Genomic DNA, 18,358 nt, shown 5'->3' with positions numbered 1-18,358 from the left:
TTTCAGAGTCAGATTTTAGGCAACATTTTTGGTGAGATGCTCCTAAAGGGCTAATCACTTCTAAATGCATGCAGGCAGTACAGCTTTCCTCATGAGAGCACTGCAAGTGCACCAGCTGATTAATAATGGAAAAGTCACCCCCATTCACAATCAGTATCCGAAAGACATAGAAGAAAAAACACACAAGTAATGAACTGCTTGTCGTCCGCTCACAGTAGATATACTGTAAGCCAGGTACCGTGACATACCCATACATCGCAGTGTATTTCCTGGTAGCATGCATGTGCGCCCCCTGCTGACCAGTGCTGTGATTGGACAGAGCACAAGTTTGTCAGCAGATTTCATCCGATGATTTATGGCTAAAACCTGCTGATTATCTGTGGCCAATCACAACACAGAGTTCTGTGTTGACAAATATACAGAACTCTGTACACAGACAGCAATTTGTCTGTTTCTTCCCGTTGAAATCAACTCTGAGTTCAGAGAGAAAAAGCAGACAGATCTGTTAGTAAACGCAGCACACATTATGCACATTACACTTGTTAGGCCCACAGTCAATCCCTTGATTGCCCCTTGATGTTAACCCCTTCCCAGCCAGTGCCGTTAGTACAGTGTACAGCTTTCTCACTGATTGCTGTATTAGTGTCACTAGCAACATCAGTGTCAGTTAGTGTTCCTCCTAGCCAGTGTCGGTTAGCACTAGATTGCTTGCCACACTATCACAGTCACACTATAAATCGCTGGTCACCGCCATTACTAGTATAGTGTCTGTACAGAACAGTATCTTGATCCCGATCAGAACTAAACTAGTGTCTCCTATAATATAGGGTCCCCAAAAATGCAGTTTGGTTTTTACCAAAGTCATGTAGCAGAATACATTTAGGCCTAAATTAATGAAGAAATTTGATTTGATTGGAGATGTTTTATAACAGAAAGTAGATTTTTTTCAACATGTTTATTTTTTACTTATTTATATAATTATCAAATACCACTAAAACGAAGCTCTAATTGTGTGAAAAAAGTTATATAAATTCAATTTGCATACAGGGTTGCAAAGGCCAGTTAAAGTGGGGGGAATCTCCCTTGGTTGATTTTTACCTATAGGTAAGCCTATAATAAGGCTTACCTATAAGTACAGTAAATATCTCCTAACTGAGCACCGTTTATAAGATGTTTACTTTAGATGCAGCTGGTGTCGTCAATGGAGCATGCACTCTGAAGGAATGGCACTCCATGCCATTCCTTCAGAGTCCTGTACTCTAAACAGTTTCTACCACGCGCATGCTCGGGAGTGATGTCTTTGTGGCTTGGCCGTTCATACCACGAAGCCCACAAACCCAGAAGGAAGACGTGAAGATGGAAATGACTACAGAGGTGATAGCGCACCACTGGAGGGCTTTGTTTTAAGGTAAGTGCATACTAGCACATTATGACTTTAACTGCCTGGGTTTACTAACCAAAAGTCTTAAGTTTATGGAAAAAACAAAATACCTTACTGGCAATCAAATTTTTTTTTTGTAAATTCTTTATTTAGATAAGGCATACGGTGATACAGAGACTTCAGAAACATTGTACATACGGTTGTTCACCTCCACAAGCTAGACCACATGTACAAACTTTGCAATAAAGCAGGTGATATAAACATATACTCGCGGACTAGACATTGGGCTTCGGGGTCAAGGAAGTATGTGCATCCCGCACAATTTTTACAGTTTACACCAAATTATTCCAGATGAAAAGAGAGGTGAGTATGACCCTAGGGCCAAACAGCAAAGAAAAGCTAGAGAAGAAAAGGATAAAGAAGGGGGGGAAGGGGGGCAATCAAATATAAAACGAGAGTGCATTACCCTACCCACCTTAGCCAACGGTATAAAATATAACTTTTTTTTTAGGATTTCTTTAAAATAAGCATTTATCTATAACTATATGTGTACAAGAAGAACCTCAGACAAATAAGATTTTAAGGGCAAAATCAAATTAAATTGAAAAAATTATATTGATTAAAAAATACAGATTTTATTATACAAGGAGATTAAAAAACGATTTTGTACAAAAAACAGACATAAAGATAGCACAATTACAGTGTATTACAGTGATGGCAAAAAATCCCACTACACAGATGCTCATTATCTATGAGTGAGAATCAAACGCGTTTCAAAATAGTTAAATATATAATCTTCCTCAGGGACAATTTTTGAAAAGTGGTGTCTTCCATGCTGAACCATCACCTCTGGATTATTCCCCCTTGGAAACCGGGAACTTGAGGGATAGTCGTTCCACTCCTGTTCGTGTTTACCATCATCGGTTTGGGTTTATGGCCTACAAGACACCACCTGGTTTGGACACCACGGGAGACACCATCCAGTCTGGATACTACGGGAGAATCTCCCTATGCCTTTCTGACGTACTGCCATATGGTAAGTGCGTCCTACGGATCTGGTAAGGATACCCTCTCATTCCTTATTGAATATTCGCACATCTCTAGATGTTCATCGGCATCTTCCAATTTGAAGAGATATTCCTCCATTATTTTTACATGAACTTCTTTTTTCACTGTTTTTCATTTTGCTGTTCCATATTTTCATAGGACATTATTTGATGCTCAATTTTTCACATTTTTACTTTTTCAATTTGTAGAGCCATTACTTTCCATATGGACTTTTTCATATATTTCTTTTGCTGTTCCATATTTCACATGAGATATTTCATTAATATTTGATTTTTGATATTCTCTCACATCTGTAATAGGTGTTCACATAAGATATTTCATTAATATTTGATATCTTTTCACATCTGCAAAGGTGTTTACCTCACATGTTTTACTTTCACATGTTCAATATTGTAGCGCTGCACTTCTAATCATAGATGATGGCCGATCATCCTATCTCCAAAAATGACTACAATAACCTCCTCTTCAGCAGATATATACATATAGTTATAGATACATACTTATTTAAAAGAAATCCTAAATAAAGGCTATATTTTATACTGTTGGCTAAGGTATGTAGGGTAATGCACCCTCGTTCTGTTCAAATATTAAAACTGCCCGGGGCCCAATTCTTTTTTTGTTACTGTGGTTTACTGCCGCTTTAAAGTAGCACAGTGCTGAATAGCAAAAAATGCCCTGGTCATGGAAGGGGAAAAACCTGGTTAAAGAAGAACTACAGGAGCAATGTACTTAGAGTGCAATGTTTAGGAGTATGGAATGCAAAACAAAATGAATGGAATTTATCATTACTGGAGCAGACAGGATCTGGAGCAGCTGTGCATGACAACCAATCCGCTTCTATCTTTAGCTTGTTCTGTTAGACTTTGAAAAAAAAACTAAACTAAAACAGCTGCTCCAGATTTTGTTAAATTCCCCAATAGTACAGGGGTTGGTCTACAGAATGCAGAACCACTTTAAATAGTAAAACCAGAATAAGCCCCTCTTCCCAGTATAAATCATCTTCCCCAGTACAGATCCTACGTAACATCCCTAAATTTCCACTCCCAGCCTATTCCCTCAGTACAGATAACCCTAGCACAAACCCCTCAGTACAGACTCCCTCCAGCACAGACCAACACCCCAGCACAGACCCCTGAGTACAGACTGACCCCCCCAGCACAAACTAAGCCCCCCAGGACAAAACCCCTCAGTACAGACCCACCTGCCCAGCACTGACCCCTCAGCATAGACTGACCCCCCCAATACAGACCCCTCAGTCCAGACTGATTATCCTCCAGCACACACCTCTCAGTACATAATTCCCCCACACACATTGCTCAGCACAGATCAAACCCACCAGCACAAACCCCTAAGTACAAACCAACCCCCCCAGCTCAGACCCCTAAGTGCATACTGATCCCCTAAAATTCCTCAATTCTTCCTCAATACAGACCTCCCCCAGTATAGACCCATCGATACAGACACCCTTTTCCCAGTACAGACATCCCTTCCCCAGTACATGCCCCTCAGTATATACACCCCTTCCCCCAGTACAGAGCCCTTGGTGAAAACCCCCCAGTACAAACCATTCAGGACAGAAACCTCTTTCCCCGTACAAACCCCTCAGTACAGACACCCCTCCCCCTCAGTACAGACACTCCCATCCTCTGGTACAAACCATTCAGGACAGAAACCTCTTTCCCCGTACAAACCCCTCAGTACAGACACCCCTCCCCCTCAATACAGACACTCCCATCCTATTGTCCAGGTACAGAACTCTCAGTGCAGACAGCAGGAGTTCAGTGTGAGGTGAAGTCCTCCTCCTGGCTCTGTCATATAAGCGGAGCAGAGAAGGAGGGTTCCCCTCACTCTGAACCGTCACTGTCATTGAAGCATCAGGTGCGGACTCGCTATGGGTGCTGCAGTCGCCTGACATCTTTTTTTTGTGTTGTATGTTGCTGCAGTGCAGGACCATGAACAACAAAAAAAGAAATGTCCAGCGACCGCAGTACCCCTACAGAGTGCACACCCATTTGGAGTCACTTACATCAATGCAGAGTAGAAGCTCTGCTTTCTCACTGACTATGATGATCTGGGTGTTTTTCATCAGCTTATTTAAATATATCTAAATCCCAAATTAGAAGTTCCATCAGGATTTTTCTTCCCCTTTACCCCATTGGGGAGATTTATCTTCATTTCTGTCCTGTAGATAGTTTATTGGTTGAACTACTGTAGATGGACTTGTGTCTTTTTTCAACCTGACTTTTTCAACCAAAGTGAGGGAAATCCCATCTTAGACAGTTATACAAAAAAATACAAACTCAAAACTTCAAATTTTTCCCTCACTTTCTGCCCCAGTAACAATGGTCACCAGGACAATTAAGGGCTTGTATTTTCCGTTGAGAACAAAGGCAGCAATAAAAAAAATGACAGGATTGTGAAACCTTCCATAATCTATCCAAAATTAAATTTAAAAAAAGAGTTTTGACTTTAGATACACTTTAAGTAAATGACAGTAATGACAGCTAGCCAACTTGCATTTTCAAAGGGAGATCTGCAATGGCCACCTCTGTGTTTGTCTCTGGACAGTTTACTTTTGAAATAAATTATTTTATTAATAACATGTATTATTATTTATACAAATACATTTATTTCCCACGTGACCAGCTATTAACCTCCCTGGCGGTATGATTATTTCAGATTTTAGGTGCTGAAAGTGGTACCATTATTTTGCACATAAATTTGGCGTTTTATATTCTAGGCCTGTAATTCTTAGGAATAATTCACTTAAATCTGTCCAAACAAGAGTCTAGTTGACATCCCGGGTATTATAAAGTTTGAAAATCGAAATAAAAAATTATAATATAAAAAATAACTATAAATAATAGTAACAAATAATAATATAATAATAATAAAAATTATTCAATAATGTAATCAAATCAAAAACACTGAAATTTGCTCAGTTGCAGAATTGTCGCTTTCGTTACTTTTAGTGTTTGGTGACAGATTTCCCCACAAATCACTATCGCTCAATTCTGCGAGTGATTCTAATTTATTATCGCTGTTTTCTAGCTGGTCTAAAGCCACTTTTGATGTAAAGGGACAGTTTTGGTTGCTATGGACAATCTCCAGTTTCCAGGCAGAAAGAACAGTATTTATAATATAAAACTGCATGCAGGACACTGGACAGACCACTAGGGACAAAGGGGATGTGTAATTATTTGATACAGTACTGTAATCCGTAAGATTACAGTATGCTGTATCTGTACTGTGTGTTTCACTTTTTGAATTTGCCGCTGAACTCCGTCCCTGTGCGTCGCAACACTCACAGGGAACGGAGCTCGGCACTGTGAATCAAGCGAGACACAGCGGCTCGCCGATCATAGCGGAGAGGCATCACAGGAACCAGAGGACAAGGTAAGTAAACTCTTCCTGGATCCTGCAATGCGATCCCGAGTCTGGCTCGGGGATACCGCTTTTGGTATTAAAAATCCACCCCGAGCCAGACTCGGGAATACCACCAGGGGGGTTAATAGTGATGTTTGGGGTATAAGTATACACCATACACATTGCCCACACATAGGGGTTGATTTACTAAAGGCATATAGACTGTGCATTTTGAAAAGTTCAGTTGCACTCTGCAAGAGCAGTTGCTCCACAGCTTGGTAAATGAGCAGAACCTCTGCTGACTTCCATTATCCAATCATCTGCAAGCAAAAATGCTGTTTTTTTTATTTTGCATGCACGTGATAGGGTATTCTTTGCAAAGTGAAGATTTACCTAATTTACTAAGTCTTGGAGCAACTGCACTTGCAGGGTGCAATTGCACTTTGCAGAGTGCACAGTGCATTTGCCTTTATTAAATCAACCCCACATTGTCATAGTAGACATAGGGGGTTATTTACTAAAGGAAAATCCACTTTGCACTGCAAGTGCACTTGGAAGTAAAGTCGCTGTAGATCCGAGGGGGACATGCAAGGAAAATAAAAAACAGCATTTTAGCTTGCACATGATTGGATGATAAAATCAGAAGAGCTTCCCCTCATTTCAGATCTACCCCTTAGATTTAGAGTGACTGCACTTCCAAGTGCACTTTCAGCGCAAAGTGGATTTGCCTTTCGTAAATAACCCCCATAAACTATTTTGAACTGGGTAAATATTTAGTAATCCCAGTTGCTCTCTTTTAAACTTACGTTATATATTTTATCATATTAAGGTTTCATATGAGATGCATGCTGCAAAGCCTTACCTTTTGTATGGTAAAATTTGTATGAAGTATCTCCTAAGTTGTGTTACTGTGACTTGTATCCCAGCAGGCACAGTAATACACAGCGCTGTCCTCTTCATTTATATTTGCTATTGTCAAACTTGAAATAAGACCAGCCTTATACTTGCCAGTGTTAAACCCTGATCTGTAATTGGCTTTTCCTTCAAATATGTAAAGGATATTCTCCAACCCTTCATTGGATTTCTGTCTATACCAGTGAAGTGGTCTTTTTTCCAGGTCAACACCTACAGTATTGCAAGTCAACGTAGTAGATTTTCCTTTAGTTTCAGTTAGTGAAATGAATGGTTGGTCAATTAAGAGAGCTGCGTATGCATCTGAAAAATGTAAATAGTGTTTGCAACCATTAGTAATATATGACAAAGAATCTGAATTTTAAATATCTTAAAACACTGCTAAGAATTGAAGGTGTGTTTGGCTATAATGTATGGTGTTTTTATGAATTGGGTTTGTTGCAGGTACGTTTGTTGGATTTATCCGAATATGAAGAAAGATATTACAACTAGTAAGAAAAAAAGAATTCACAAAGTAACCAATAGTGACTCATCAGCAATCACCTGTCATTGTTTGGACTGCTCTTTACAAATGAAAGCTGAAATGATTATTACACTGGGATCATAATCCTTTACTCAACATATTGTTTAAATATTCATGTGCATTCAAAATAAACTTGATGGGCAAAAATGTTTATATCACCCTACTTATACTGAGGTAGTGGTATTTACATGGATAATTGCATATCATAAAACCTGAAAAAAAATTACAAAAATAATTTTAGAAATGTACGCTACATGTGCCAAAAATCAAGATTAGGACAACAAATATTACGCCCACCAAGTAATGTCAGGAAACATAGTAAAAAAAATCTTCATTAAGAAAAAAAGTAGGAACTTTCTATTGATGACCTCCTGAAAATGCTAACTGACTAGCTGTCATATAGTTATAGCATTTATTTGACCCAAAACACACATGTAAATCCGAAAAGTCAGAAAAAAGCCTGAATTTATCTGTATATTTGTCCTGGGCAGTGACTTAACCCCTTATCTGCTACATAACACATAGCTCCCTCAATCTTACACTAAACCCTTTTAAAGCAATGGGTCACTTTTCCAGACAGGTAACAAGGTCAGCAATGGCAACCTTTATAGTTTCCAGCATGATAGGTCATCAGTTTTGCTCATTCTCAAATACTTTTTTTTATGGAGAGCATGTGTAGGAACTAAAAAAAAAAAAAAAAAGAAAAAAAGAAACAAAAAACCCTATATTATATACTTACATGTAAAGAAAAGGCTTATGAGCTGTGCATAAAAGAATGCCATTGTACAGTTTTGAAATGGGTTTGATGATTACACTGTTGCCATAAAATGTAATGTTGTACAGCCTGTGATGCTGTGGTTAGAGAGGTGATTTCATTGTGGTTAAAAGATGAAAAGATGAAAAGATGAAAGGTTACACTGCAGAGGAAACTGCTTTGCAGATGCACCATGCTTTCTATTATGTAGAAGTCAATGTAATACAGCCCACAAAATATGTTAAAAATATATCAATTCAAAAGCAAAGCAATACAGAGCTGTAGAAATAATAATCTATTGGCATAAATATTTTAACAGACCATTTTAAAGTGTACATAAGGCTGTATGCAATCTTTTATATCAGTTCATGTAATAAAGCACCAATGAATCAAATTGCAGGGCTCTGTTATGTCGTTTTCTTTCTTTTGCCTCCAGCAAAGGAAATTTCTTTGTCTGGAGAGCCTCCAACACTGGCTCAAACCAACACCAATTATCTGGGAGGTCTGCAGGGCAATTGGCCATTGTCTTGGCTCCTGCATCTACATATGCACCTAACTTGTTTCTGCTGCGGACTCGCGTTGTAAAGAAATGTTGCTAATACCTGGCAAGATTATCTAGTCTGCCTTTTTTAAATTATGGTATGAAGTTTTTATCACTACAAGTAGTAAAACTGCTGTGCTGCTGTGATCAATTTCTAACAGGGAGTATGCTCATAGAAAGAGGGAGTGCAATGACAGAGGGATGAATTAGTCAGTTTTCTTCTTCTCCTTTGCTGCCCAGTCATAGGCTAAGGAAAGGCAAATCTGCATTAGTTAACTGCAAAAGAGAAAAATTAGGCCTCCTGTCGTGCCAGACAACCATGTGTTGCGTAGAATAGCTTTTTAACCACTTAAGGACCGGAAGGATTTACCCCCTTAATGACCAGGCCATTTGTTGCGATACGGCACTGCGCCGCTTTAACTGACAAATGCTGCACCCAAACAAAATTGATGTCCTTATTTTCCCACAAATATAGTTTTCTTTTGGTGGTCCCCAGCTGTGCTGCTATCTACTGGACTTTATATGGGCATGTAAGTGCTTTTTTAAAAATAAAGACGGTACTACACTATATTGCCTTTCTGTGGCTCTTACTTGGGGGAGCCAATTTCTACAGATTTAAAGATAAGGAGTGCTGGATGTATACTTCAGAGTGTATCACTGCTAATAATTGGAGGAATTACAAAATACCATCTATGAGTGAATGAACTTTTGATCCGTACTGGTAACAGTTGTTTGGAGCGATTTCTGGCTTGGAAGATCCCAGCTAACGGAGGAAGGTTCCCATTTATTATAGGCCTGGTGGTCACCTAGTGGCCGGAGATATCTGGTGAGCAGATTTATTTGACACTTCGGGTGAAGCACACACATTTTTGTAAGATTCAAGCACACTGCACTTTAGCAAGGCACGGTGTTGGAGATATCTTATACACAGAAGAATTGATTTATTTTTTTTTTACTTGCATTTCTGGTGGACTGGTTTGATATTACATTAATTGTATTGTTACACTGATACAATATTGGGTGTTCTTTATATATATTTTTTTATATGTGTTTTTGAGCCCTTTTTTTTTTTTTCACTTTTTCTTTTGGTGGTATTTGATCACCTCTATGGTTTTTATTTTTTACGCTATAAACAAAAAATGAGTGACAATTTTGAAAAAAAAGCAATCTTTTTTACTTTTTGCTATAATAAATATCTCTTCTTCAATTTAGGCCAATATATATATATATATATATATATATATATATATATATATATATATATATATATATATATATATATTCTTCTACGTATTTTTGGTAAAAAAAAAAATCACAAAAAGCGTATATTGATTGGTTTGTGCAAAAGTTATAGCGTCTACAAAATAGGGAATAGATTTATGGCATTTTTATTATTATTTTTTTTTTACCAATAATGGCAGTGATCTGCGATTTTTAGCAGGACTGCGACACTGCGGTGGACAGATTGGACACCTAATTGACATTTTTGACACTTTTTGGGAACCAGTGACATTATTACAGTAATCAGTACTAAAAAATATGCACTGTTATTGTAATAATGACACTGGCAGGGAAGGGGTTAACATCAGGGGCGATCAAGGGATTAAAATGTGTTCCCTGCAGGTGTTTTCTAACTGTATGGAGGATGGGCTGCCTGGGGAAACACACAGATCCGTCTCCCTGAAAGATGGGATCTGTGTGATCTCCCCTATCAGAATGGAGATCTGCCTTGTTTACACACTGTTTACTTGTACATCGAGTCCACCCCACCCACTGATTGGCTCGCCTGCTGACCACAAAATAGAGTTCCAGAGCCGACGTACCATGACGGCGATTCGCGGGAACGAGCCAACCTGCCTTAGTACAATGATGGTGGCTGGTCGGCAAGTGGTTAAAGAGTATTTAAAGTTAAAATTTGAAATTATTATTTTAATTTCCACATTATATTTCAATTATTTTAAGACTACTACTAGTAATCTAAATGAAGTTTGTAAACTTACTTTGTGAAGATCTCCACACATTTACTGGAATTCTGTGACACATATTCACTATGCCTTGTTGATAGGCACTGCTGTGTCACACATTTCATGGAGCCTGCCTTCTGAACTACAGCAGTGCTGAGAGGAGGGGATTTTAACTGATTCAGCCCCAGAAGATTGTACCCCCTTCCTGACCAGAGCACTTTTTGCGATTTGGCACTGCGTCGCTTTAACTGACAATTGTGCAGTCGTGCGACCTTGCACCCAAACAAAAATGACGTCCTTTTTTTTCCCACAAATAGAGCTTGCTTTTGGTGGTATTTGATCACCACTGCGATTTAAATTTTTTGTGCTATAAACAAAAAAAGAGCGACATTTTTGAAAAAACACAATATTTTTTACTTTTTGTTATAATAAATATCCCCCAAAATATATAAAAAAAAAATTTTTTTCCTCAGTTTAGGCTGATATGTATTCTACATATTTTTGGTAAAAAAAATCGCAATAAGTGTATATTGATTGGTTTGCACAAAAGTTATAGCGCTTACAAAATAGGGGAGAGTTTTATGGCATTTTTATTATTAATTTCTTTTTATTAGTAATGGCAGCGATCTGCGATTTTTATCATGACTGCGACATTATGGCGGACACATTGGACACTTTTGACACTATTTTGGGACCATTATCATTTATACAGTGATCAGTGCTATAAAAATGCACTGATTACTGTGCAAATGACACTGGCAGGGAAGGGGTTAAACATTAGGGGGCGATGAATGGGTTAAGCGTGTCCTAGGGAGTGATTCTAACTGTAGGGGGGATGGGCTACAACTCACATGACAGAGATCACAGCTCCCGGTGACAGGGAGCAGTGATCTCTGTCATGTCACGAGGCAGAATGGGGAAATGCCTTGTTTACATAGGCACTTCCCCACTCTGTGGCTCCGTGACACGATCACTGGGAGACTGACGGACATCGAGTCCGCGGGTCCCGCAGGCACAGTCCTGCTAACCCCGCCAATTAAAGGGGACGTACAGATACGCCCATTTGCCCACCGCTGCCATTGTGCCGACATATATTGGCGTGCAGCGGTCGGCAAGTGGTTAAACACGTACATGTACTTTAATGCAGATCTAATCCAAACATTGAGCCCGGGTTCACACCTATGCGAATTAGATGCGGCTTACACCGCATCTAATTCGCAGGACATTTTAAAATACATTCATATGAATGCATCTGGTTCACATATGTGCGTTGCATTCGCACTGCGCATTGCACAAAAAACGTGTGCGTTTTTTGGGCATTGCGGTGCGAACTACAAGCCTATTATCTCCTATGGGAATGCATCTGATTCGCAGATGCATTGCGTTCTGAACAAGGATTTTCTCTTTCTCCTCACTACACCTCCCCCTCTCCCCCCCCTCCCTCCCCCTCTCCCTGCTCTCTAATCCTGAGCAAAAACGCAATGAATCCGTTGAACAGGAGATTGTTATCTCCCCAGTGAAACCTGAGCTTCAATTCGCACCGCACAAGTGTGAAACCAGGCTAAAAGATTTGGTCCTTCCAAAACATACAGTAGGTTTAAGTTTTTGGTGCTGAGAAGTTAAATCAACCAGCAATTCCTTTATATTTCATTTGGTGAGATACAGTGGCAAGAAAAAGTATGTAAACCCCCTGGAATGAATTGGTTTTCTGCAGTAATTTACCACTGCAGAATGTTTAATGGGTGTGTTCAATAAAGACATGAGAAATTAGAAATTGTTTGTGTTTTATCAGTTTAAGCCCATTGTGTTTGTCTATTGCTGTGACTTAGTAAAGGAACAGATCACATTTTATGGCAATTTAATGCAGAAAAACAGTTAATTCCAAGGGGTTCACATACTTTTTATTCATTTTCTTTTGAGATACAGGTTTTACATGATAAAATAAAAGTTGATCATTGTAAGCACCCCTGTCAGTTCTAAATGATTTTAAGACTCTGATTCAGGACAGCTTGTTCTGTTGAAAAACAACAGGCTTACTGGCTGGATCACCAGATGAAAATAAGGGAAAAAGAGCCAAAGAAAACAAATGCAGCCACCACATCTAAGAATTGATAAGCTGCAATATATTAAATGTTTGCTTTTGGGTTTAACCGCTTCAGCCCTGGAAGGATTTACCCTCTTCCTGACCAGAGCATTTTTTTGCGATTCTGTATTGCGTCGATTTAGCTGACAATTGTGCGGTCGTGCGGCATTGTACCCAAACAAAAGTGATGTCCTTTTTTTCCCACAAATAGAGCTTTCTTTTGGTGGTATTTGATCACCCCTGCGGTTTTTAGAGCAACAATTTTGAAAGAAAATCAATATTTTTTACTTTTTGCTATAATAAATATCCCCCAAAAATATATAAAAAAAACAAATTTCTTCCACAGTTTAGGCCAATATGTATTCTTCTACATATTTTTAGTAAAAAAATTGCAATAAGTGTATATTGATTGGTTCGCGCAAAAGTTATAGTGTCTACAAAATAGGGGATAGATTTATGGCATTTTTATTAATATTTTTTTTTTCTAGTATCGGCGACAATCTGCAATTTTTTTTATCAGGACTGCGTCATTATGGCGGACACATCGGACACTTTTGACACTATTTTGGGACCATTGTCATTTATACAGCGAACAGAGCTAAAAATAGCCACTGATTGCTGTGTAAATGACACTGGCAGGGAAGGGGTTAAACAGTGAGGGGCGATCAAGGGGTTAAGTGTGTCTTAGGGAGGTGTTCCAACCATAGGGGGGATGGACTTACTATAACATGACAGAGATCACTGCTCCCGATGACAAGGATCAGTAGATCCCAGTCATGTCACTAGGCAGAACAGGGAAATGCCTTGTTTACATAGACATCTCCCCGTTCTGCCTCTCCTCACCGCAATCGCGGGCGGTGAACATCGAGTTAGCGGGACCCGCAGACACGCTCCCATGGAGCACAGTGCACGCACATGCGATAGGCAGCAAATTTAAAGGGACGTACAGGTATGCCCATTTGCCTGCCTGTGCCATTCTGCCGACATATATCTGTGTGCGGCGGTCGGCAAGTGGTTAATACCACTTTAACTTGGTGACAACTGTCAAATTGACTTATAAATCCAAAACTTTGAGTTTTCACTGTAACAGGAATATAATATAAATCGTCCACTTTCTATTGTGTCTACAGGACAGGAAGTTAAAGGGGAACTCCACTATCGTGGGGGAAAAAAGCGAATAAAAAATTATATGCATTTATAATTTCTACACAAGCCATATTGTAACTGAATATTATTAAAAATTACCTTTTCCTTTCAATCTGCAGTGCTGTAATTTTCTGTAAAATTCAATTGAATATGGAGGCATCTCGTACACCAATGATGCAACTTACAAATGTTGCTTACTACACGGCACAATGATAATTGGCTTATATAAATGAGAACAGGGTAATTTCACACTAAGTTTCACATCTTTTGTCATTTGCTTTGACAATCAAAAATACATGACACCATGGTGATTGGGCTGAGGTGACTAAGTGACCCATGTGGCTACAAAAGTTGGGGTATTTGCCCTAACCCTCGTCTCTACAATTTTACACAAGTTTCCAACCCAAGGATTATGTTGGCTAAGTCAAGTTTGCACTGGGAACAGAATTTCAGTACAGCTCCTACAATCTTGTCATTTAACCACTTGCTGACCAGCTGCCGTCATTATACAGTGACAAGTCGGCTTGTTCCCGCAAATCGCCGTAGCTGTATGTCGGCCCTTTAAACAGCTATAGCAGGTGGGAGACACAATGCACGTGGCCGACGGCCGCGATGACCGCCGGCCACGTGTGATCATGGGTACGAGAGCCAGAGCGGGGATGTGTATGTGTGTGTAAACACACAAATCCTCATTCTGACAGGAGAGGAGAGACAGATCGTCTGTTTCTATTAGTTAGGAACAGCGATATGTCTCCTCCTCTAGTCGGTTCCCTCCACAGTTAGAAACACACATGAGGGAACATATTTAACCCCTTGATCGCCCCCTAGTGTTAACCCCTTCCCTAGGGTGACATTTAGACAGTAAGCAGTGCATTTTTTTCAGCGCTGATCGCTGTATAAATGTCAGTGATACCAAAAATGTGTAAATAGTGTCTGATATGTCCGCTGCAATGTTGCAGTCCCACTAAAAATCAAAGATCGCCACCATTACTAGTAAAAAAAAAAAAATGCCATAAATCTATTCTCTATTTTGTAAACACTATAACTTTTGCGCAAACCAATCAATATACGCTTATTGCATTTTTTTTTTACCAAAAATATGTAGAAGAATATATATCAGCCTAAACTGTGAAGAAATTTTTATTTTTACATTTTTTGGGGGGGTATTTATTACAGCAAAAAATATAAAATATTCGTTTTTTTTCAAAATTGTCACTCTTCTTTTGTTTGTAGAACAAAAAATAAAAATCGCAGTGGTGATCAAATACCACCAAAAGAAAGCTCTATTTGTGGGAAAAAAAGGACTTAAATTTTGTTTTGGTACAGCATCGCACGACCGCACAATTGTCAGTTAAAGTGACACAGTGCCGCATTGCAAAAAATGGCCTGGTCATTAAGGGGGAAAATCTTGTGGTTAATATAGTGGGCTGGAATAAAATGCATTGTCAATTACACCGTCAACTAGTATAGCTGTGTACACCTTTTTGCTTTGCTTTAATGTACAAGGAGCCCTAAATATGTTGTTGAGGTCTATACAAAGCAGGATTGTTAACTGTTTTTGTTTCTAAATTAATACATTGTGCAACAAGCACCTTTTTTTTTTAATAAAGAAAATGGTATTACAAGTTGCTTCCTGTTCCCCATAGGCAATCTCCTCTGCAAAAACATTTTACCACATATTGTAAACAGATGGTACTATCAGATTGTAGAAGAGCTGTATATTTTTCTGATCTACCAAAACTGTGTAATGCCAGGGCATGACTGGACAATCCAGTCAGTTTGTTTCCAATCTGCTCCGGAGTGATGGCTTGGCCCTCACACTACATAGTTGTTGACTGAGCAAAAGGATATTGTCAAATCTGATTGTATTGTGTATGATCAGTTTTAATCAATGGCTGAGGTGTCCTACAACCATTTTGTATTTCTGGGAAGGTCTCAGAGTGCTGGCTTCCCACCACTCACTGCCGACAACAAATGGAACCTGATCGGCTGGTGGTGAAGGGAATTTTGGGGTGATGAGTAATTTGAAAATTACTTTCTAATCCCCAGTATCTATGCCCCTTAAGAAAATCCAGAAATCACTTTTTGTCCTTTTCTAACTAAGTGGTTTTCACTTAACATATCCCATATCTATACAGTCATGGCCAAAAATATTGGCACCCTTGCATTTCTGTCAGATAATGCACCACTTCACAAAGAAAAATGTTGCAATTACAAATGCTTAAGTATTCTAGTGTTTATTTCTTTTATTTGTATTGGTATGACACAAAAAAAAGTGGAGAAACAAAAATCCAAATCTGACACATTCCACACAAAACTTCAAAAATGGACTGGACAAAATTATTGGCACCCTCAATTTAATATTTGGTAGCACGCCCCTTGGAAAATATAACTGAAATCAATTGCTTCCTGTAACCATCAATGAGTTTCTTACACTGCTCCACTGGAATTTTGGACCACTCTTCTTTCACAAACTGCTCCAGGTCTCTCAGATAGGAAGGGTTCCTTTTCCTAACTGCTGTTTTGAGATCTCACCACAGGTGCTCTATGGGATTTAGATCTGGACTCATTGCTGGCCAGTTCAGTACTCTCCAGCACTTTGTCTTAAACCATTTCTGGGTCCTTTTTGACATGTTCTTCTAATTTTGACATATTTTATGCAATTTAAATTGTTTCAGGAAAGATGAATTATTATAGTCAAAGCTGAACTCCATGCAGATGGTAAAAACACCAATGCAGCTGTACATTGTTGAAAGTATAGTTCTATTGTAAATGCAACTAGTATAAATACCTGAATTTGACTAAATTTTAGCCTCTTGTAATCTCCTGTACAGCAGCTTGGAAAGTGAGGGGCAGGACTTGAGACTAATCAGGTGTGCTGACAAGGAACATGCTATCAGGAGGAGAGAGCAGAGTGATGATCTGATCAGTCTGTTATTTATCCACTGTCCAGTTATAGGTTGAGTACAGGGTGGTGATGTAGCTGTACTATGTAACTGCGTGAACAGTTTTGAGACTGTATTTTGTTATGTACTGATTTCTCTTCAACTTATATTCTTTCTGCATATACCAGTGAAGAGGACAGCTTGTCTGGTAACTATACCAAATATCTGACTGCGCATATCTAGGTTTAGGAAAATGGTCAGAACTGCCTATGTATCTGTACAAAGATAAAAGGAATGATTAACACAAAGTCATACTGATATTTCCTCCTCTTGAGGAGAAGAATGCTCTTTTTCTCTTTTTTTTCAACACTAAATTTATTAGGTATCACTTTTTAAATTTACAATAGCGGTTAGCGTAAGTACAATTATATTTATTTGACTAGTGATGCAGGATAATAATGCCACAGACATTTCTATGCTTACTTTGTTTTATAAAAGTAAAGTTTAAAAATTACAGCCTTGCTTTCTCTAATAAAAAAGGTTTCTAATATGTACGATAATGGAGGCACATCCTGCTTAATATGATATGGTACTATTTGCATTTAGATTTACCACAAGTTCTTAGGTGGCAAAATCCTAAAGTGCACTGTAACTCTAAAACATGAGTATAATATATTGCAGCTTGCCATCCTTTACTTGGAGATATGGTGACTGCATTCGTTATCACTTTTCAGGCGTAGAATATTTGTGTCAAGTACAGAAAATACCTGCTGATTTTACCAGAAATGCAGTGTCCTTGTCACTTCCTCTGAGCTCTAAAGGAGGCACAAAGAACCTTATTTTTATTATGCAAACTACTAGTCCCATCAATTTGCCATGCAAAGAACATGAACAAAGGCAGACATGTTTGAAATAGAGCCTGTGTGACAACCATGCCTATCTCCATAGATTCAATGTAGAAATGAGTGTAGACATGACAGGATGGGAAGTGTGTTATTTGCAGGAGCAAAAAAAGAATGCAGCTACTTTATTTAAGGACGAGTAAGTTGAAATAATTTTTTATTTCTGGGTTTTGATATGCTTTGTTGTGTAAATTTAACAGTAAATTACATACTAAGAGCAGTTTTATGTTTGTATAATATATTATAAGATATACAGTAGCCATTATTTGACTTACCCATCAATTCTTGTAAACAGAGGTCAGCACCTAGCTTGTTTGCCCAAATTGAGAATCGGACTGGTACAAGCCAATGGTGGAATGTTAGATGTTGATCTGTCCAGCTAAAATTAACCTTGCATTTCTGAACTGGTAAATTAGCCCTCTCACCACTAAGCAGTTCACTATGTAGTGCCATATCCTGGGATGTCCACACTACAACCCAAAAAATACAGCCTACTGAGACGCCACACTTAACCTTCTGTTAAAATTAAACAAGACCTAGTGGAATGTATTGCCAAATAACTCTTTGTCTTAAATGATACAGTAGTAACCAGTTTAAGAAAATGGTTTGATTTCCTAAAGGAATAGATCATGTTCACTTTCCAAAGTGAAAGTTCACGTATTTTAGTGAACGAGGTGAAGGTATGCTGACTTCAATCAACCATGTGCAAGTAAAAATCCTGTTTTTTTTGTTTTTGTTTTTTTTTCCTTGCACATGATTGGGTAGTTTTTGCAAAGTGAGCTTTCACTTAGTTTCCCCTAATTCATTAAATAATAATTCACTTTGCAAAGTGA

The 18,358-nt window shown here is 38.6% G+C and overlaps 1 protein-coding gene across 1 annotated transcript in view; it reads right to left on the bottom strand.

The window, feature by feature from the left end:
- Positions 1-18,358, bottom strand: part of LOC141145977 (uncharacterized) — a 59,338-nt gene that overhangs the window by 26,349 nt on the left and 14,631 nt on the right. The window contains exons 3-4 of the mRNA XM_073632762.1: positions 6,725-7,030; positions 2,647-2,739 (exon numbers count right to left, since the gene is read on the bottom strand). Coding sequence (XP_073488863.1) covers positions 2,647-2,739; positions 6,725-7,030 — 399 coding nt within the window. The remainder of the gene's footprint in view (positions 1-2,646; positions 2,740-6,724; positions 7,031-18,358) is intronic.

This window comes from Aquarana catesbeiana, linkage group LG05, assembly GCF_042186555.1.
Source record: "Aquarana catesbeiana isolate 2022-GZ linkage group LG05, ASM4218655v1, whole genome shotgun sequence".
Taxonomy (NCBI): Eukaryota; Metazoa; Chordata; class Amphibia; order Anura; family Ranidae; genus Aquarana; species Aquarana catesbeiana.
Note: the sequence above shows the minus strand (reverse complement) of the source record. Positions and strands in the feature narration are given on the sequence as shown.